The following is a 23,174-nucleotide window of genomic DNA, read 5'->3' on the forward strand; positions in this document are numbered from 1 at the left end:
TAAGAATTGCCGCTGCTGGGTCAGACCAGTGATCCATCGTGCCCAGCAGTCTGCTCACGCGGTGACCCTTAGGTCAAAGACCAGTGCTCTAAATGAATCCAGCCTCACCTGCGTACGTTCTGGTTCAGCAGGAACTTGTCTAACTTTGTCTTGAATCCCTGGAGGGTGTTTTCCCCTATAACAGCCTCCAGAAGAGCGTTCCAGTTTTCTACCACTCTCTGGGTGAAGAAGAACTTCCTTAGGTTTGTACGGAATCTATTCTCTTTTAACTTTAGAGAGTGTCCTCTCGTTCTCTCTACCTTGGAGAGGTTGAACAACCTGTCTTTATCTACTAAGTCTATTCCCTTCATTATCCTGAATGTTTCGATCATGTCCCCTCTCAGTCTCCTCTTTTCAAGGGAAAAGAAGCCCAGTTTCTCTAATCTCTCCCTGTACGGCAACTCCTCCAGTCCCTTAACCATTTTAGTCGCTCTTCTCTGGACCCTTTTGAGTAGTACTATGTCAATCACGCTTAGCCAAACTTCTCTGGCTCGGCCCAAAATTGAACCAATTGCCCACCTCCATCCCACTGTCCTCTGGCCCCACTCTGCATCTTGAATATTCTAGTAAAGTTCTGGGAGTCATCATTGACTCTACACTTTCCTTCAACGACCACCTCAACTCCCTAGTAAAAAAATGTTTCTTCAGCCTTCACATGCTGAGAAAAGTGAGATCCTGTTTCCATCAAAAACACTTTGCTGTCCTTGTCCAATCCACCATCCTTTCCAGACTGGACTACTGCAACTCTATCTACCTTAGCCTAACAAAGAAAAACCTTCAAAGACTCCAGCGGATTCAGAATACCGCTGCTAAGCTTATCTTCGCAAAAAGCAAATTCGACCACGTCTCACCGCTTTTATCCAAGCTCCACTGGCTTCCGATTATCTCCAGAGTCCACTTCAAATGTGCCTGCCTCACTTTCAAGATCCTACACGGTATCCTCCCTCCCTTCATTCCTCTTTTTTGGAACTCCTCTAACTCCAATTCTGCCAGATCCACCCCAAAACTGAAACTTTCCTTTCCCTCTCTAAAAGGCGTTTCACTTGTAGGAAAACTAGGTTCTTCCCTCCCTTTCAGAATCACTCAGCTCTGGAACAACCTTACCTCCTCTCTTAGGAATCTTAGCTCCCTCCAACTCTTCCGTAAACATCTGAAAACCTGGTTATTCTCAAAAATGTAACTCCTCCTCCCTCTCTGGTTATTCTAGTCCTCTAAATTTTCTCTTCATTTTGCCTCTTCCCTCCACTGGAGTTCCTTTCTACCCTAACTCTTGTTAACCGTGTCGAACTTTACGAATGTAGAAATGATGCGGTATACAAACAAGTCAAGTCAAGTTTCAAGTTTATTATTTTTCTTGATTGATCGCTTAATCAAATTCTAAGCGATGAACATATTAAAATATAGTCAAATAGAGACAATACAATACAGACTTTAAATAATAACATTGGGTAGAAAACTAATTCATAATATATTATACTCATCACATAAGGTAAGATAAGGGTTAGAAATACAGTTGATAAAGAAAAGTAAAACAAAGGAAAAATATATTAGGGGAATCAATTAACACATAGCATAGCACAGTAAAATAACATCACCAATTTAAGAACTGTTTAATTAAATATTAAAAGCATCTTTAAAAAGAAATGTTTTTAAATTACTTTTAAATTTTCCTAGATCCTGCTCATTCCGTAGATAAATGGGAAGATCGTTCCAAGTTTGAGGAGCAGTTACAGAAAAAATAAACTGATGTCTAGTATTAATAATTTTAAGTGATGGAATGGTTAATAAGTTTTGCTCATTAGACCTCAGGGTTCTGTTTGAGTGATAAGGTATTAAATGTTTAAATATGAATGCAGGGGTCTTATAGAGAAGAGACTTAAAAACAAGCAGACAGAGTTTGTACGTTATCCGATAATTAACTGGGAGCCAATATGCATCTATCAAAAGGGGTGTAACATGGTCATATTTTCTAGACTTAGTGATGAGTTTAATGGATACGTTCTGAATAATTTGAAGTCGCTTAATTTCGTTTAGCGATATCCCCTTAAAAAGGGCATTACAATAATCCAATTTAGAAATCACTAAAGAATGAATGAGAATGTTTATTGATTTAGGGCATAGAAATTTTGCAATAGATCGGATCCTACGTAATCTGTAGAATGTAGATTTAACTATAGTACTAATATGATCATGAAAATTAAGTTTTGTATCAAAAGTTACCCCTAAGATTTTTATATTGTTAACTATTTGTAATGGTATGTTTTTTATTGTAATGGGAGCAATAAGAGTAGAGTTGTCTTTCCATGGAAAGAGCATCACGTTGGTTTTTTTAATATTAAGAGCAAGTTTATTTCTGTTTAACCAATGATGAATTTGGTCGAGTTTTTCACTAATTTCTTGAATATCAGATGTTTTATTTAAATTTATTGGATGCAGGAGCTGAATATCGTCTGCATAAGCAAACACCTGAAAACCCACGGACTGACATAGAGTAATCAAAGGAGCCAGGAAGATATTAAATAATAACGGAGAGAGGATAGATCTTTGAGGAATCCCATAAGTAGTTGATGAAGAGTTAGATGTTGAGTCATTGAAGAAAATAGTAGAAGTGCGGTTAGTTAAATATGACACGAACCAGGAAAGAATTTTGTCCGTGACACCGATAGAGTGAAGTCTGTTAAGAAGAAGCTGATGGTCAATCGTGTCAAAAGCCGCAGAAAGATCAAGTGAAATTAATAAAGTCGTTTGATGGTGATCCAGATAATATTGAATTGAGGTGGTCAGACCTATCAGTGCAAGTTCGGTATTATGATGTTGCCTAAAACCAGTTTGATTGGGATGAAGAACATTGGTCTTTTCCACAAAATCAGAGAGGTGGTTGAAAACTATTTTTTCTGTTAATTTTGCCAAAAAAGGGATATTGGCTATTGGTCTATAGTTTGATGGATCTATGGAACTTGCATTTTTATCTTTAATGATGGGACGGATAATTGATTTTTTCCACGTCGTTGGAACAGTACTTTGGTTCAAACTCTCGGTAATTAAAGTGTGAATAAATGGTCCAAAAATATGAAAATAATGCTTTAGAAGGAAAGGAGGAAATGGATCAGCTTTCGAGCCCTTAATATTAATGGTTTTTAAGATAAGTTCGATGTCTTTTTGAGTAGGTAGTTTAAATCTAGAACACTTTGAGATTAAAGATTCCAAGTTTATTTGATCGTAATCATTTGTTATTTGTTGGGTTATAGTGAAAGTTTTCCTAATGTTATTGATTTTCTCAGCAAAGTAGTCTGCAAGTTCTTGAGCTGTGAGAGTATTTCCAATTTCATCTGTTGATTCTTTGCAATTTGTTATTGTTATTCTATTTAATATTTTGTATAATATGGATGAGTTTTTAGCTTTGTGTATTTTATCAGAGTAATATTTCATTTTTACTTGATTTATTTTTGTTTTATAATATATAGATTGTTCATTAAATATTAAATAATTCTAGATTAGTTTGAGTTTTATTCTTTCTCCATTTACCTAAGGTTTAGATTAAATTAGATTAGATTAGGCGCTGTTAACAGAATCATGGCTAACAGCGCCTAAGAAAAAACTTAAGACTTTTTTTTTTTTTGTAACATTGCTGTCTGTATACAGTCTCTTCCTCTGTAAACTGCTCTGAACTGCTTATGCTATTGCGGTATACAAAAATAGTTATTATTATTATTACTGGCCTACATTGCAGGCATCTAAGTTCTTTAGTGAATGGCTTCTAATGGCGCTTGAGATCTATGTGCATACACTGCTTTCAATGCATTGGGGAAATCCTGAAAACCCGACTGGATTGCGGCCCTCAAGGAGGGACTATGAGATCCCTGAATCTAGTTGGATGTCTTGGCCATCGGGATGTCCAACTAGATGTCCAACCTCAGGAAGTCCAATTTTATTCCTCATTTTCAACTACAATACCGTCCATGAAGAAAACATTCAAATGAAGCCCATTTGGATGTGGAAGGGGCCAGTTTTCCAATGGACTGGCCACACAGACATGCCAACATTGGGGGCAGATTAGAAGGCACTGCTGTGTTTGTTTGTTTATTAAAATTTGATGCAAATGCTTATAACATAGTTTCAAAGCGAATTACAAATATAAAAGGGTAATAAGAACATTTTTACGCATATGTTAACAAGAATAGACAGACTTACAAATAACAATGGGAGAGGGGGTGGAACCAGTGGTATACATAGCATATGTGACATCTGGGGCATGTCATTTTTTTATACCCCCCATCTGTATGAAAAACATAATTTTAGTAATAATCCACAAGTCACACAAGAGTGTACTTAGGAAAAGGCAGCATCTTACATACTGCAGTGAGCAGTACATCAATACACCCATTGTAAAACTAAACAAGCCAGACTAGTACAGATCAATCCTGCAGTGAATCCTAACAGAAAACCATGTCTTTTTGAACACAGAAAACACCTTCGCCTAGTATGGAATATGTAATCACAAACTAACCCCTCCCCCTTTTTACAAAACTGTTGTGTGGTTTTTAGCCACAGTGGTAACAGCTCAGATGCTTGTAGAATTCTGAGCATCAGAGCTGTTACCACCATGGCCAATGCTAAAAAACATTCTACAGTTTTGTAAAAGGGGAGATAAAATAGAAATACATAGACAAAGGTTAAACTGAAGCATCAAGAAGCTGGACTCTGCATACAATGCAACACCACAGAAACAGCGATGCATCTCCCCTAAAGCAAAAATAAATAAATAAATATAATTTTTTTTCTACCTTGTCTCTGGTTTCTGCTTTCCTCATCTTCTTGGCACTCTCTTCCTTTCATCCATTGTCTACCCTCTCTCTGCCCCTTCTATATGCCATTTTCTCTCCTTCTATTCCCCTTCCAGAAACTTTATGCCTCCCCCTTCCATCTCTCCCTTCACCCCCATTGGTCTGGCATCCATCTTCTTCCCTTCCTTCCTCCAATGGTCTTGCATCTCTTTTCTCTCCTCTTCTTCCCTCTCCCACACCCCCATGGTCTGGCATTTCACTCTCTCCTCCCCCTCTCCCCACTTCCATCAGCATCTGCACACTTTCTTTCCCTCCAAACCAATTCCATGCAGTATCCTTCCCCCTTGTGTCTCTTTCCCCTTTTCCTGCACACCAATTCCATCAGCATCTGCCCCCTTTCTTTCCCTCCAACCCAATTCCATGCAGTATCCTTCCCCCTTGTGTCTCTTTCCCCTTTTCCTGCACACCAATTCCATCAGCATCTGCCCGCTTTCTCTCCCTCTACTACCCTTCCATACCACCCTGACCCCCTTTCTCACCCTTCACCACCCTTCCATACCACCCTGACCCCTTTTTCTCACCCTCCACCACCCTTCCATACCACCCTGACCCCCTTTTCTCACCCTTCACCACCCTTCCATAACACCCTGACCCCCTTTACTCACCCTCCACCACCTTTCCATACCACTCTGACCCCCTTTTCTCACCTTTCACCACCCTTTCTCTCCCTCCACCACCCTGACCCCCTTTTCTCACCCTTCACCACCCTTCCATTCCACCCTGACCCCTTTTCTCTCCCTTCCCCACCCTTCCATACCACCCTGACCCCTTTTTCTTTTTCCCTCACCCTGCTATGCTCCTTTCTCTCTCCATCGAAATCAGCAAGGTCCCACGATGACTGCTTCTGCTTTCACTGCTCCGGAAAAGATAAGTGACGTTGGAAAGGAGTGGGCCGTCGGACGCAGGGAGTTACGGCAAGGTCCCGCGATGACTGCAGCTGCTGGTCCACCCCCCTTCCAACATCACTTACCTCTTCCGGAGCAGAAGCAGTAGATGCAGTCTTCGCGGGACCTTCCTGCACTTCAGCGCAGCTGCCGACTCTGCTCCGGAATAAGTATGGCAGCCATGCTGAGGTGCTATTTAGAGCAGCGTGGGAGTTTCCGGACCCAGCCGGCTGTGCACACCCTTGGAGCGTGCACCCAGGGCGGACTGCCCCCCCCTTGGTATGTCACTTAGATGCTTCTCAAACATGTCTACAGTATTTGAAAATGTCTAAGTTCCATCTAGGATGTCTTGGGAAAGGTTCAATTATAGCTGCAGGATGTCTAAGTCTAAGCCCGCCCAAAGCCTGCCCATGGCATGCCTACCAACATGCCCATTTCTGCTCTGGGTAAGAAGTTCCGCTAGACGTCCACTTGGACGTTTTGTCTAGTAAGATGTCCCAAGTGCAGTTTATGCTGTCTTTTGGATGTCTGTCTGTTTTTTTGAAAATGAGCCCCTTTGCGTTCATATCCTTCTTCTTTCTTTTCCTTTTCTGTAACCCATGTTTGCCTGGTGAGCATCAGGGTGGGTTTTTGGTTTTGCTTTTTAGTAAATGTTAGAGTTTGTAGAGTGGTCAGGGCCAGGATCAGCAAGAACTAGGAGGCTAGTTGACACAATAATCCAGTCACTCAGCACTCTCCTTTCATCTAATAAGTCATTCTAGGCCTAAATCCAAAGGTTTACTTAAACTTGGATGATGTAATCAAAAAGATGGGACACCGTCTCGTTATTAACTATAATACAGTCAGTAGTAGAATAAAATAGTTTTCTCATACAGTCTTTAGTAGGATTCTTTATGAACACTCTGCCTTGTAGAGGTTCTGGATAAATGCCCTTTGCAGCTTTATCATCTCTGGGCCTCTCCTCCATAGGAAAGCTGCTCTGCAAAACTCTATCCTTTAGTAGGGCTCTCTAAACCTTCAGGCGTAAAGTCCTTTTAGGGGATCCCCTTCTCTGCCGGACATGCTGCTACTGGGGATCTTCATCCTGTTGTTTCTCATAGGGCCCTCCTCCAATCCTCTTATTTTCTTCAGGCTTTATTTTCTTATCCTTTCTCTCTCTTTTATCACGATTGTGGTAGAGGACTGGCATCCCATCCCATATCTATAAATACCAAACTCCCCCGAGAGAAAATGCAGCAGTTGATTTAGTTCTGGTGCCTACTTTTTTCTCCTCTAGGTACAGTAGTTGTACTAGCTGGCTACTCTCTGCTCTTCGGTAGAAGTATATTAATTAGAGAGAGAAGAGTTAAGCCTTTCCCCTTGCAGTAGTGGTACAATGGCCAGGGAGCAGGAGCCACAGGCAAGGCTTGTCCCAGGGCTTGCTATTCATACTAACACAGTTTCCCTCTAAAGCAATGGTTCTCAACCCTATCCTAGGGGACCCCCAGCCAGTTGGGTTTTCAGGATATCCCTAATGAATATGCATGAGAGAGATTTGCATATAATGGAGGAGACAGGCCCCCTGAAAGCCTCATCTCATTATTCCTGACCTCCAGGCCGTATCTAGGGGCCTCCAAACATGGGAGTTCTAATTTCTAAATCTATATTCAGTAAGATTTCCTTGTCTATATTTTAAAAATTAATAATAATAATAATAAAAAGTTAGACTCTTTGTTTTTCAGAGCCTTCACAGCTGCCACTTTTTTTCTGTCATTGTGCCAGGGCAAGGTAGTAGAGCCGGGAAAGAGTGCCTTATTATTCAATAAAGAACTTATGGTCTATTACTTCTGGAATGCGCCTATTTCTCCCCTTTTGCTCTGTGTGCTCTCAACGCCACTATATCTTATGGCATTTTTCAAACAAAAGGTTTGATATATTTATTAGTTGTAAGTAGTGACCTATGTTCTAGAAAGAGAAGTCCAATTCAGTTAACTAGTACAAACATCTCCAGTTCATAAATCATTCTACATAGCTAATATCCAATCCAGATATTTTGTTTAAGTTGGACTCTTGTGTCTGTCTTTTGTGCGGAAACCATGCACTCGCAGCCAAAGTGAGTTCATTTTTTCTCAATCAGAAGGCCTTTGGAGTTCATCTAAAATATTCAAAATGTTCCTCTAGTACCAGATGGCATGTACGGGGGTAAATCAAAACGTAAAGGCAAAATACATTTAAAGGCTTTAATAGAAGTAACTATGAGCAATCGAACATATCACTTTTTCACATAGTCCCCATACAAGCTGACACGTTTGTTGTATCCTTCAACTAGCTTCTGCATTCCTGCAGAGAAGTGTTTCTGCTCCCAAAGCCAGATGAACACCTCTTCCTTTACTTCATCATGCTTTGTCTTTTGCTCTCCGGGTTGCAGTGATGCACCCATGTCTCATTGCCAGTGACAATTCTCTCCAGAATACTTGGATCTTCTTCATATTGTTTCAGGAACTGGGTCGCAACCTCCAGACACTGTTGCTTGTGTAGATCACTAAGCTTTTTAGGAAAACATTGTTCGCAGATGTTCCTGTATTCAAAGTCATCATGCATTATGGCAAATGCAGATCTATAGCTGATATTCAAATTTTCATCCACATGAGATACCGTTGTCCATCGGTCTTCTCTATTCAAAGCATCTGCCCTGTCAATGTGCTCTTGTGTGCGTGATGTTGATGGGTGACCAGAATGACCTTCATCAGTTATACGTGTTCTTCCTGCTTTAAACCTTTTTACCCACTTATAAACCTTTCGTTGATTCATGGTGCTTTGTCCACATACTAAATCAATATCTGACGATGACTTTCAACAGGTTTCACTTCCTCTGCCCAAAAAAAACATACTACTGCACATTGTTCTTTGATGGTGCAATCTTGCAATGGAGTAGCCATATTTCTGACCTTGTGGCTGCCAAGTGTCCCGCTCTTTCCTGACCCCTCCCTGCCGCGTACCTTCACCCCTTCCCTTCCTTCGTACCTCTTTAATTTTCCCAGCCTGAGCAGTATCACAAACTTGCTACCCCCATTCATTGTCGGCTCTCTCTGACGTTGCTTCCAGGACACGACACGATGTGGGCAGCAAATTTGTAATGCTGCTCACGCTGGGAAAATTAAAGAGGTACAGGGGAAGGGAAGGAGGGGGGCGCATGCCCAGCAGGGGAATTGTGAAGGAGTGGGGAGGGCAGAGAAGAAAGCAGGAGAGGGGCATCACCACCCCAGGCACCACTCACCCTTGCTTTGCCACTGATGAAAGGGCCCTCCTAAATGGCAAATGAAAGGGTAAAACATGGATAATCAATGGTTGGGGCTCCCACTTAAATGTGTAATTTGCAGAATACTGTAAGCTATGCATGCCCGTGCCACATTTATGCAAACACAAGTCTATGTCTGGTTCAACTGTGGGCACATAACTCTAAGATCTGCTGATATTTGTGTTATAGAATAGGCTCCTACCATGGAGCATTTGGGAGCCTAAACACAAGAGATCCTAAACATGTCCACTTATAGAATTACTCCCTTAATGGTCATAGCTAAACATATACTGTAAATATTTTTGAATTAGAGAGTTGCACAAGCACAGAAATTTTATCCATCCTTGCCCATCCCCATTTTACTTCCACCCATCCCTGCAGTTAATCTTCTCCATCCACCTGCTCAGAGTCCTTTGTTTCCCCCGACCCCCAACATCCTCCTGTGGTTTTCATGGGCCCTATTTACTAATCAACCAATGAATGTTTCAAGCTTTAGTCTGATGTTTTGGTTGCCTTTCTGGGTGTTCCAAGCCTCATTCAGGTGCTCCAATTGTCACTTTCCAAGCCTCATTCTAGCACTACAATAATTTTTGACTACACTTCCATGGGAATACTGAGGCTATAACCTCAGTATTCCATGGGAATACTGAGGCTATAACCTTTGGGAATCCCACAACTTGTTCAGTCCCTGTGGGATTCCTGCGATCCCCATTCCTGTGCAGCTCTCTGTTATGAATAATGTCCGATCATACGAGTTTATTGCAAATATACAACACTTATAGGATGGCAGAAGCCTGGCTTTATGGTGTCTATGTTTTTATATTTTCTATCAGTTGAAATATTCTTTTTCATTTGTTCCATTATGTTTTACCTCTGATATTCTTTCTGTGGTTCTATATTGGCTGTTTTAAACCTATCTTGTGGTAAATATGCATACACAACAATGTCTGGAAACAGATACAGCATGTCAAGTACCCCTCCCCCGCTGCCAAAACCGGGACCCCCTGACTTCCCCCCAACACCAAGCACCCCCCCCCACCTTCCAATCACCCCTCCACTTCCTACAAAATCCTGGGGGGGGGGGGTCTAGTGGTCTGTGGGGTTCAGATCAGACCCCCCCCAGCTCAAAAACCCTTCACCCCTGACAATGGTCCGAACCCCCCCAGCCCACTAGACCACCAGGTGTCTGGGGTGTTGGACAGAAGGGAAGTGAGTGCGCAGCAAGGGGTCAGAGAGGAGGAGAGGTGCCGGAGCCCCCACTAAGACGGTGCCCATGATGGTCCATCCCGCTCCCCCTTACTATGCCACTGATTCCAACTATAAATACAGCGCATGAGATTTGCACTGTAATCTTTGAGATCTGTTGCTGTTGATATTCTGAGTGCAGTGTTTGTAAGAAGGAAAACTCACTGCTCTCACCTTGTGTATGCAGCAAGGACAGTCCTGGAAAGTGCTTATTATCTGTTTTTCTAGCACACAAAGTACACTCTGGAACTCAATTTACCACTGAAAGCCTAAAAGCTCCAGCATAGCCCACACCTTGAGAAACCCAGACCTCCTCACATCAGAGCAGTAAGAACACCAGGCATGATATAGAAACCCCAAGGAATGCTTGATTGAAATAACAGAGCAGGAAAGTCTCCTGCTAACATTCCTGGGATTAGAAGTTTCCTTGAGTGCCAGAAGCATGGTGTCAGCTTTCTCTTCTTACAGTATAAGTTAAGAAATGTACATCTGGTTGGAAACATAACTTCAGGACTTTTCAGTTTTGAGAAGCAGCTTTTAACCAAATTAGGGTGCTAATGAAAGTATATTTGGGGGGGGGGGGGGGGATAGTATTTGGTTTATCTTCCAGCTGTGGGGTCACTTCAGTGGCTCAGGATGGTTTGAGTCCTGGGTCACAGGGGCAGCAGAATAGCTGTTTGGTTGGAGGGGCCAAACAAACCACCCTCTGGCTCCACCACAAAACTCACTATTTGCTGATGATGTTTGGGCAAAATATTGGTAGAATCGTGCTCTTCTGTGGCCCACAAAAACAAAGAAGAATCCAACAGTTCTGCAGTGGAGATCAAGTAGCAAGAACAAAAAAAGGAAAAACTGCAAAAATGATGAACTGAAAACAGTTTTTCCTTTCGTGGACCACCCCAACCCACTGTTTAGGCTGGTTAGGGCTGGCAATGCTATGGAGAAAGTGCTTAGCATTCTCTTCGGGCAGTAGTCATTGTGCTATGGTGATATCAATGATTATGTTTTTTATGTTTTTTGATTATTTTATTTTTATGAGTTATTTTCTTACGTATGTTATGTTGTTACCCACATAGAATTGTAGGATATGTGGGCTATAAATTTTTAAAATAAATAAATAATATTTATTGTTACTTAATGAATCACCTTTCCTTGGGGAGAGGGGAGGGGGATTACTAAAAAGGTGGAGAGGAATACTATAATAAAAGGAAGAAAAAGGAAGGTAAAGTCATAAAATTGCATGGTCAGTGAATTCTCAGGTTGCGCCTGGTGAGAGCTTGATCTAGGAAGCTTTCTGAAAAAGGCTTTCAGCAGGGTCCTGAATTTAGGAAAAGAGCATTCCAAGGGCAGAGGAAAGTGAGTTCCATAGAGAGGGAGCAAACCAGAAGAAGGCGTGAGATCTGGTGGTATCATATTGAGCAGATTTTGAGGCTGGGAGATGGAGACAATTGTCATTTAGGGCAGTGGTCTCCAACCCTGTCCTGAGGGACCACCAGGCCATTTGGGTTTTCAAGATAGCCCTAATGAATATGCATGGAGCAGATTTGCATGCCTGTCAGTTCCATTATATGCCAATCTCTCTCATGCATATTCATTAGGGCTAGCCTGAAAACCCGATTGGCCTGGTGGTCCTCCAGGACAGGGTTGGGGACCACTGATTTAGGGATTGAAGAAGATGTGGAGGAGCATAAAGTATATAAGAGGCAGATAGGTATAAAGGGATAGAACTTTGGATATGAGAGTTAAAATCTTAAAATGTGCACATTGTGGGCTAGAGAGCCAGTGATATTGAATGAGAAGAGGGATGATGTGGTCAAAGCTGGAAGCACGGGTGAAAATATGAATGGCAGTCAGGGCTGGATTTTCCTATAGGCTAACTAGGCTAACTAGGCTTCAGCCTAGGGCCTCAAGATCCATGTCACATTTTTTATAAAGGTTAGTACCAATAACAACATGTTTCATTTAACATATTGATATATATCACAGTAATGATGTATTTTATTATCTCTCATGTAATTTACAAACTTAAAAATGGGAGGTGAAAGGGCCTCATAAGTGGAATAGCCTAGGGCCTCTTTTCATCTAAATCCGGCCCTGATGGCAGTGATTGTGGTAGGCCCGGGTAGATACTGTAGTTTTGCAGTAATCAAAACAAGACAGAATGAGAACACAGAGAAGGGTCAGTTGTGAAGGAGTATCCAAATAAGATCATACCGATTTAAATTTACGTAGAGACATGAAAGTCAACTTAGCAAGAGTGGAGATTTGAGACAAGAAAGAAAGTTCTTGGCCAAGAATGATTCTACAGTACCTGAAATGTGTGACTAGAGGAATACATGTTTTATTGAGCAAGGGGGAACAAGAAGGGGCTAGACATAAGGGCACATGATTATGGAGTTACATAATAAGCTCAGATAAGTAGCCACCAGCTCAGGATTGTGGGTACAGTAACTGAGCTACGTGCAGGGCCGGATTTTCCTATAGGCTAACTAGGCTTCAACCTAGGGCCTCAAGATCAAGAGGGGCCTACATTCAAATTGTTAGCAAAATTAAAATTACACTATTCTAAAAACAGTGAACACTAAAACACTGAACCGAAAATAAGGAGAAATTCTACGCATATGACTAATAAAAAACATAAAAATGTATTGGTTAAGATCAACGCGTTCGGCTCATTGGGTCTGTTCGTTTGTCTGTTCCAATCTACACCAATCTGCACTTTATTTATGCAAGAACAAACCAGAGCTTAGTAGCATAAGGCACGTCAATATTTGCCATAGCAATCAGTGAACGTATGAACTATACTTTGATGCAATCTAGTATATACAAATGAACAGACCTATTGATATCCCGACGTTCGGTTATATTCGTGTTACTTCGATAATATGAAACACGTGTTAATGTTATTAGAAAAGATTCTTATTTTAGGATTGCGTACACGATCATTTGATTCTCGCCTTTTGAGTTCAGTAGGTTCAATACTTTAGTGACGTGTTTATAGACTATTGAAAAATTTTTTTGTGACAATATCTTCATTTCGCGGAATTCTAAGTAAGTTCTTAACATATGTTTTAATTTGCATATTTTAAAATGCATATTACGTGCTTTATTTTATATTTTCATGATTATATCATAAATAATAAAATCCTAGAGCGCGCATGCGCTGTTGAAATATCGTGAGTCCTGGTGGCGTGAGGTGTGCTTCTGTGTCACTCTTCACGGCGCCTGCGCCAGCGACTCATCATAATTCAGCCGGGGGTGGTGAATCTGAATTGCACACGTGCTCCAGCTCTGGATAGGATCCCGCTGCTCCTCTCTCCCCCCCCACCCCTTTCCCGGCTCCGGAGGGGAATCGGTCTCAGCCCCGGGTGGGGGCGCACGCTGGTCCCTGGTCCGATCCTGCCTCCGGTTCAGTTTTTAGCCGCTTCCCGGTTACCTTGGTTCCACTTCGGGATTGGAACCGGCTCCGGCCGCCGACTCGGCTTCTCCCTTTCTTTTTCTCGCTCTGGGAGGAGGATCGGGGAGGGAAAGACGTCAGTCTGGAAACAGCTGAGCAAAGCCCAGCCCCGCGGGGAGAGAGGCAAAATGTGGATCTGTCAGGACAGGGCGGCCCAGACTGGCATCGGGGGGGGGGTTCAGTGGAAGGGGGATGGGAGGCAGGCTGGCATCGGAGGGGGGTGGGGGGGTTCAATGGAAGGCAGGCAGGCAGGATGGCATCAGGGGGTGTTCAATGAAAGGGGGATGGGAGGCAGGCGGGCATCGGAGGGGAGGTGAGGTGAGGAAGGACGCACTGGGGGCACTATGGACATTGGAAGGGGCATTTTTTATAAAGGTTAGTACCAATAACAACATGTTTCATTTAACATATTGATATATATCACAGTAATGATGTATTTTATTATCTCTCATGTAATTTACAAACTTAAAAATGGGAGGTGAAAGGGCCTCATAAGTGGAATAGCCTAGGGCCTCTTTTCATCTAAATCCGGCCCTGGCTACATGAGGAGGTGTGGACAGTCTTCTCGAAATATCCTTCTAACTACTTTCCTGGCCCTTTCTGATGGATGTTTTGCATCTATCAGCTCTATCTTTTCTGGATGCCACTGTCTTGAGGGCTCTCACCTTTTCCCCATATCTTCCATTGACATCTGCTTGTTCTTGATGTGCCCCTCACTTCCTTTTCGTCTGTAATTCTTCTTGTAATTCCTGTACCTGGGAGATGACAAGAGCTTTTGGTCATTTATTTTCCAAAAACTCAATTTAAAATTCTGTCTATTTTTTCATTTCTGCTGCATATATTCACATTACTTTATTATCCTTGGTTGCCTTTGTCTTTCCTTTCTGAGCTAGCCATATTCCTACAGTCTTGGCTTAATCTCCAGCATATCTTCCCCCTTGAAAAAGTACGATGTTAGATTGTAAAGCTGTTTACTTTGAGGGCTAAGTGCCAGTACATGAAGCATGGGCTCACGTCTTTAAGCCATTAGAACCAGGTCTTTATCTGTAGGCCATTTGGGACCTATGGTTTTCCCTAACAATAGTGGAGTCTTTCTTTAACCCACCTGACATTGTGTTCTTGATTATTGATTCTGGCACAAACACACCACACTCATGTTGCTATATTGCTCCCCACTTACCTACTTGATGTAAATGTGAATGAGTTGAGTCTTTTTCATTTGAAAGGAAGCTCTGGAATGAGAGGGCATAGGATGAAGTTAAGTGGTGATAGGCGCAGGAATAATCTAAGGAAATACTTTTATACAGAAAGGGTGGTAGAAGTGTAGAACAGTTTCCCGGAAGAGGTGGTGGAAACAGAGACTGTGTCTAAATTCAAAAGGCACGTGGGATCTCTCGGAGAGAGAAAGAGATAATGGTTACTGTGGATGGGCAGACTAGATGGGCTATTTGGCCTTTATCTGCCGTCATGTTTCTCTGTTTCTTTCCACGCATCACACATTTCATTTTTTTGCTTGACCATTTCAAGTATTTGGTAGTTTTATCATTTTTATTACTTTTCTATAATTATTATGACTTTTAATCTGACCTCATGCACATGCGGTTTTTTACGTCTTTATGTTTTCACTGGCTTTGCTCGTTGCCTTTTTATGATGTCTTCCCCTAACGCAGCCCACATCACTCAATTTCAGCACCGAATCCCTACTGACCTCCCTAATCTCCAAGGTTCAACAACTTCACTCCCGCAACAAGTTTGCCGTCCTCCTGCAATTCGATCTTTCTGCCGCTTTCGACGTTGTTCACCACGATATTCTAATCTACCAACTCTCCGAGATCGGCATCACCTCTACAGTCCTTGAATGGTTCTCAAAATTCCTCCACTCCTGATCCTACATTGTCAATAGGAATGGCACCTCATCCTCCCCCTGGATACCAATCTGTGGAGTCCCGCAAGGCTCACCTTTATCTCCTATCCTTTTCAACATTTATATGATCTCTCTAAAACTCCTCCATCTATCCCCCCTTGAAACAATATACACCTATGCTGATGACATCCTCGTCCTTCTCGAGACCGACTCAAACCTCACTAATCTCTCAGAGAACATATCCTCTTGTATCTCGAACCTCCAATCCTGGGCCCACACCGTCCAAATGAAATTGAATGAATCCAAGACAAAACTACTCTGGCTTGGCCCAAATTTAGCTCAGCTACCCACCTCAATCCCACTGCCCTCTGGCTCCACTCTGCAACTCGAATTCTCCAGCAAGGTCCTGGGCGTCATCATTGACTCTACATTGTCCTTCAATGACCACCTCAACTCCCTGGTAAAAAAATGCTACTTCAGCCTACACATGCTGAGGAAAGTTGTCCCGTTTGGAGATTAAGTTATGGTTACTGATTCACATCGTTTTTTAAAATTCTTCCTTCTACCATTTATTATGGTTCAGGCATCAAAACAATTCTTTATGTTTTAGTATGTACCAACTTGGTATAGCTTCCTCTCTTCTTTTCTTTTCAATTTTTTCATTTTTGCGAGGTTCACTTATCACCAAGGATGTCATTTTCAGATCGTTTTTCACCAATCAGTCATTTTTATAACCCCCCTTTTTCTCAGCTTCTTTATTTATTATGTTTTCCAATTTTGGCTTTATTAACTTGGGATCCAGTTCGCACATGTTTTTGTCTGATTGGATAGACATGGATAGTTTTTAGATTTTACTCCTTGCTTATTTAATTGTCCTCTTTATTCAATAGCTCACCCATAATCAGTCATGATCTTTCACCTCCATCCTTTTAACTTCCTTCTGTTATTGTTCCAATTATGTAATATCTGAATTATCATTAGGTTGGATCTCTAATCTCACGCCTTTCATACCAGTTTTATGGATACACTGTTTTCTTTGATCAGTAAGGTGATTTTCAAATAGGGTATGTTATTTTACACAATTGCGTACTTCTTTCGCACTAATTTCTGGTTTTCACCTCTATTTTATAAACATACTCATCTTCTTTTGCACTATTTTTTGGTTTTCATCTCACGTTTGAAAACATACCATCTTTTTTTTCTGTTCTACAGTCTTTGGCATACGAAGACCATTCATTCACTTGTTCTGTAAGGCATGCTCTACTTTTCATTCTTCACCCAACACCATCATTTCATCCATCACTAGTCACCTCACCAGTATCATCCTCAAACTTTGACCCCTTCTTCTATTAAACTGTGCTTGCAGTTTGTAGCGCAGAGAGCCGTGCTGAATGGCCCGCCCTGCTCCCAACGCTCATAGGAACTCTATGAGCGTCGGGAGCAGCGTGGGCCATTCAGCGCGGCTCCCCGCGCTAGTACCGTAACTGCTATTGCAGTTTCGTAAAAGGAGGTCTGAATCTAACAATTTAAATCAAACATAAAATATTTTTACAGGACCCCTGATGAAAGCCTTTATATTTTTCAGCTCCTTATATGCTTCACCACCTGTCAGCTGTATTATACAAATGCATTTGGTTTTTACTGTCTGCCAGCTGATTTGCAACACTGAACTTCTGGTAAACTACCATTGGATAAGCCAGTGTGGTCTCAACCATATCAGTTTGGGACTGTTCCACAGTAATATTTGCAACACCGAACTTTTGGAAACTACTTTTGCATACACTAAGGTGGATTTATCCACACCAGCTTGGGACTATTTTGTTTATTTTAATGCTTGTATATTTGATTTTATGTTATTAATATATCTGTGTATTTCCAGTTCATCAACTCCACTTCTGGTGTTTTGGTTTACTGACATTTTGTTTTTTCCTTTATTCAATGGAGTTCTGGGGTTTTTATTGCTTGTTGTACCATTAAATTAATTTACCACCAGGGTAGCAACCCAACCTGTGATGGTCAGTCTCCTTATTTCCACTTTTATGAAGAGGAGTCATATTTGCCTGTCTCTGTTCTTCTGGAACTACTCCTGATTCTAAAATAGTGTTGAAGAGATAAAACTTACTAAGTTCCCTTAGTAAGGGTGGTTCTACTTTATTATACTCATAGCTAGCTTCTCACAAATACAGCAAAGTTATTCAGACTTGTTACCCAGCATGACAAATTGCAAGTGTGCAACTTATGACTAGAAGTTAATTAAGATGTTGCACTATGATTGGAAATGTATGAACCTACATATGAGTAATAAATCAAATAAAGTCATAACATTAATAAAATGGTGTGGAGTCTGCAGCTCAGGGAGAGATACTTGGATGACTACTGTACTGCCATTTTGTGTGAGTTCTCTGAGTGCTCTCCCATGAAGGCCTTTGTTTTCACTTCAGTTTGGGATCAGCTGTTATTCCTTGGCCTCATTCAGAGATGGAAGAAAAGGGCAGAGCAGGTAATCTGCCTGAGCAAGTAGTCTAAGCAAACACTGCCAGGACTTCCCTAAGTTCCCTTAGTAACTGTGTTTCTACTTGATTATAGCTAGCTCCTTACAAATATAGCAAATTTACTCAGTTCCAGAAGGGAGACATGTTAGCCAGCCCTAATTTTGAACTTACATCCACAATGCGGTTTGCTATTTATAGTCAGACCCCAATTCCACTAGGCTTTTTCCGGGTTAAACCTCATTTAGGCAGCCAGCTGCTGATATTCAGCGACACTAAACCAGGTAATGTTGCTGAATATTTCAGCTAGGTTAGGGATGGTCGAGTGCGGAGCTTAAGCAGAGCAAGTATTAAGCTAGTTAGCGGTAATATCCAGTCCTTTAACCAGCTAAGCAAATGCATCAAATTAGGAAAGCAAAGAGGCTGTCCTAACTTTATGCATCGAGTTAACCAGTAACTGGTCTGAATATCAACTACCGTGTTTCCCCGTAAATAAGACAGTGTCTTATATTAATTTTGGGACCAAAAAACACATTAGGTCTTTTTTTGGGGGGATGTATTACTTTTTTCATGTACAATTGTCTCTCCCTTCCTCTCCTCCACCCCATTGCTTCCTCTTTTCTTCCCCCCCCATGTGCAGCATCTTTCCTCCCCTCTCACCCATCCCCTTGTGCAGCATCTTTCTATCCCTCCCACCCCCCTGTGCAGCAGAACCCCACCAAACCTCCCACCGTTAGATTGACATATCTCCACTCCAAGGCCTTCTAAAGCAGCAGGGGTGGGGGGTTGCTGAATCGATAAGTCCATTTTTTTTTCAGCAAATCAGGCAGCACTAGTGTCAGGGATAGAGATGCGGAGATTCGGAGGGGGGGGGAATGGGGCTTTGGGGGTTGATCTTAACTAGGGCTTATTTTTGGGGTAGGGCTTATATTAGGAGCATCTTTAAAAATTATGCTAGGGCTTATTTTCAGGATAGGTCTTATTTTCAGGGAAACAGGATAGTGCTCAGTTAAATTCCAGGTCAGAGTACAAACCCAAAAATTAAATGTTGGGAGCCATTGAATATCTGGGGGTAGGTCAGCCTGCAGCTGGGAATGGCTTACTAGCCACTTACCACAGTTGGCTGAATATTACTCTCATCTCCCAAATTTTGTATATGGCACCTAAAGTTGGCAAGTAACACCTTGTAATTGATACTAATAGGGACTAATCAAAAGTAACACACAAATTAGAAAGCACATTCTATAAAAAGTATACAGTATACCAGTTGCAGCATGCAAATTTGAAAAGGGGGCTTGACCAGAGGCAGACTGGGAGTGGTCTTAAAAGTTATGCACATTTTTATAGAATATGCTGTATCCATGTACAACTTACCGTGTTTCCCTGATAATAAGACCTATCCCGAAAATAAGCCCTAGTTAAGATCGACCCCCGAAGCTACCCCAACACTCCCCTGACTCCATCCCTACACTAGTGCTGTCTGATTTGCCAATCATCTCTCCCTTCCTCTCCTACATCCCAATTCTTGCTCTTTCCTTTCTCTGCCCCCCCCATGTGCAGCATCTTTCCTTGCCTCTCACCCATCTCCTTGTTACAGCAGTTCCTGAGGCCTCCAAGAACAGTGGCAGTGCTTCGCAGCCTTCCCTGCAGGAGCTGGGCCTTCCCTCTGCAGTGTTTTTCTATCCCTCCCTCCTATCCCTTCGGAAAATTGCAAGCCAAGGAATCGAGGGTGAAATACTCACATGGATTAAAAACTGGCTGGAGCAAAGGAAACAAAGAGTGGGGGTAAATGGACAATACTCGGACTAGAAGAGCATCACCAGTGGGGTACCGCAGGGCTTAGTGCTTGGACCCGTGCTCTTCAACATCTTTATAAACGATCTGGACATTGGTACGATGAGTGAGGTGATTAAATTTGCGGACGTGACATAATCAAGCTCGAGAAATGGGCATCGACATGACAAATGAGGTTCAATGTGGATAAGTGTACACTGATGCATTTTGGTAACAAAAATCTCATGCACGAATACAGGATATCCGGGGCGATACTTGGAGAGACCTCCCAGGAAAGAGACTTGGGAGTTCTGATCGACAAGTCGATTAAACTGTCCGCGCAATGTGCTGCGGTGGCAAAAAGGGCAAACGGAATGCTAGGAATGATAAAGAAGGGGATCACGAACAGATCGGAGAAGGTTATCATGCTGCTGTACCGGGCCATGGTGTGCCCTCACCTGGAGTACTGCGTCCAGCACTGGTGGTCGCCATACATGAAGAAGGACTTGAAAGGGTCCAGAGAAGAGTGACTAAAATGGTTAAGGGGCTGGAGGAGTTGCCATACAGTGAGAGATTGGAGAAACTGGGCCTCTTCTCCCTTGAAAAGAGGAGACTAAGAGGGGACATGATCGAAACATTCAAAATACTGAAGGGAATAGACTTAGCAGATAAGACAGATTGTTCACCCTCTCCAAGGTAGGGAGAATGAGAGGACACTCTCTAAAGTTGAAAGGGGATAGATTCCATTCAAACGTAAGAAGTTCTTCACCTAGAGAGTGGTAGAAAACTGGAACGTTCTTCCGGAGTCTGTTATAGGGGAAAACATCCTCCAGGGATTCAAGACAAAGGGGGACAAGTTCCTGCTAAACTGGAACGTATGCAGGTGAGGCTGGACTCATTTAGAGCACTAGTCTTTGACCTGGGGGCCGCCGCGTGAGTGGACTGCTGGGCACGATGGACCACTAGTCTGATCCAGCAGCGGCAATTCTTATGTTCTTACGTGCAGCGGAACCCCACCGACCCTTCCACCATAAGCCTGACATACCTCCACTCCAAAAGAATCCAAAACAGCAGCGGCGGTAGCGCTCTGAACGGGCTGCTTCACTGCCTTCCCCGCCAGGGCCTTCTCTCTGCCGCGTCATATCAAATTCTTGTCTGTGGCTTCTTACCTCCCCAGACAAATAACCTGAATGTGAGCAGAGTCATCCAACCCAAAGTCCCTAGCCTTCTGCTGTAAACCTAAGCTATTAAAGTTGATATAGGTACCCCATATGAATAACATCTAGCCATTTATGTTGCTAAACAATTATTTGGGGACTAGATTAGGGAAGGAGTGAGGGATATTCAAACATTGTCACAACAGTGTCAATAATCAGCCATTTTCTGGATAAGCAAGTCAAAACCAAGTGGAGAGTGCAAGTACAAACTGTATATTCAGAGCTGTTACCTGTATGAATAGTGCTGCAGAATATAGAGATGAAGTTAAATGCTGGCTCTATGTTCAAATTCCACTAATGTTGCTTGTGATCTTCGGCAGGCTACAAACTTAGAATGTAAGCTGTTCAAGAACATAGAAATACCTAGTGTACGTGATTGTAACTCACCTTGAGCTACTACTGCAAAGGTTTGAGCTAATTCTAAATTTCCTTCCCTCTGTTTCAAGATTTAACTATTCTAGAAGCTTTTTTTGTGTGTGTGGGGAGGGTGTGTGTGGAGGGGGAGTATGGGTGTGTTGTTTTTTGTTGCATTTTTCTTGGCTTTCATTGTGCAAAGGATGCAATAATCCCTGTTGTTCTCTGTGTTATTAACTACATACTAACTTGATATTATCCATAGCTGACCACCAGTAGACAGAGCACCTTGGTTCACTGCTGTTTTATTTTTGTTTAATTTCTTATATAAGACCTGTAAGTGGTGTATTTTCCTGTCCCTGGAGGGATCAAAATCTGAGTTTCTACTTAAAGCAATAGAAGGTTAAGTGACTTGACCAGAATCACTCCGTGTCTATCTCAACCTCAGTCCTCTTATACCAGCATTTTTCAATGCAAGGCTTGAGGGTCAGCTACTGTGCCCATTCATACTCCGATTCTTCCTTCCCTCCTTACAGAATGATATGGGGATAATTTCCTGTGGTTAACTGCGGAGTCGAGGACAAATTCATACCATTCTCTATATGGTTCTCAGTCTACAACTCTTACCATTAGGCTACTTCTTTTACTATAGCATATGAGGGACTGTGAAGGCACTACTGTTGGCCAGATTATGTTGTCCACTAAAGCAACTGATGCTATTTCCTATTTTGCTCACTTTTATAGGCAAAGGCAGCTCAAGCATCTCATCCGACGTGAGTTCAAGTACAGATCACACTCCAACCAAAGCCCAGAAGAATGCGGCTACAAGTGAAGGTAGGCATCTAGCATACATTTTCTTTTGTACTTCTCTGGCTCTCTGCTCACCATCATTGTGTTCAGTACTATGTTTTTGGGAAATAACTTGACATTCTGTACATGTATGCATGGAAAAGATATCTGAAAATAGTCTAAATATCAAGATTCATGGCCTAAATTATTTCCCACTAGTTCTTCATCCAAGGTTTCCTACACTTGAGTAAGAGATGAATTATATTCTACAGTAGAAAATTAGTTTGATACTTGATAAAGAACATTTTCAGAAGTATTTAGTGGACTGCCATGATTGTGTTGAACCTGCAGCTGTGGTATTGGAACTGTGTCCTATCCAATGGCAGTCTTGTTTGAGATCAATGTTAGATATTGCTCACCTTATTTAAATGTTTTTAAGCTGTTTGGAAGCCTTGAAACCTTAATGTTATAAAGCACAGTATTCACTGGGAGTAGACCTTGAAAGGGTGAAGATTCTGACAACCATGCCTTTGACTTAAAGTGAACAGGTGGAAATGCTTTCAGCTGGGGCTATTGGCTACTGGTGAAAGATGATGAGCTAGGGTAATGTGCTTTATGTTTATTTGTTTTATTGCTCTGTGCTTAGCATTTATCTGAAATAATTGAATGTAATAGCAACTTGTACCATTGACTGAGATTAATCCTTTTGCCCTATGGGAGATGGAAATGTAAAACAGGGGAACAATTTGAGTGATGAGTGTTAATAAAGTGTAGAGCAGGGAGAAATAATCTCTTGGACTGTATTAACAGACCCAAGTATGCTAGCTATTACCTGTCTAAATCTGTTTTGAATTTGACCCCCAAGTAAGCTTTCTAAAGTAGTCTCTGTATTGGGCAGAGTGCAAGAGGATATCAGGTCAGAAAACACAGTAGATGGAAAAC

The 23,174-nt window shown here is 42.0% G+C and overlaps 2 protein-coding genes across 2 annotated transcripts in view; one reads left to right on the forward strand and one right to left on the reverse strand.

Annotated features, from left to right (window-relative positions):
- FBXL7 (F-box and leucine rich repeat protein 7) overlaps nucleotides 1–23,174 on the forward strand; it is a 501,276-nt gene that overhangs the window by 161,172 nt on the left and 316,930 nt on the right. Inside the window, exon 2 of the mRNA XM_033935235.1 lies at nucleotides 22,188–22,277. Coding sequence (XP_033791126.1) covers nucleotides 22,188–22,277 — 90 coding nt within the window. The remainder of the gene's footprint in view (nucleotides 1–22,187; nucleotides 22,278–23,174) is intronic.
- Nucleotides 1–23,174, reverse strand: part of LOC117356004 — a 60,356-nt gene that overhangs the window by 18,469 nt on the left and 18,713 nt on the right. Inside the window, exon 3 of the mRNA XM_033935237.1 lies at nucleotides 14,412–14,501. Within this exon, the coding sequence (XP_033791128.1) occupies nucleotides 14,412–14,501 (90 nt within the window). The remainder of the gene's footprint in view (nucleotides 1–14,411; nucleotides 14,502–23,174) is intronic.

The sequence above is a fragment of the Geotrypetes seraphini genome, chromosome 2, assembly GCF_902459505.1.
Source record: "Geotrypetes seraphini chromosome 2, aGeoSer1.1, whole genome shotgun sequence".
NCBI classification, from domain to species: Eukaryota; Metazoa; Chordata; class Amphibia; order Gymnophiona; family Dermophiidae; genus Geotrypetes; species Geotrypetes seraphini.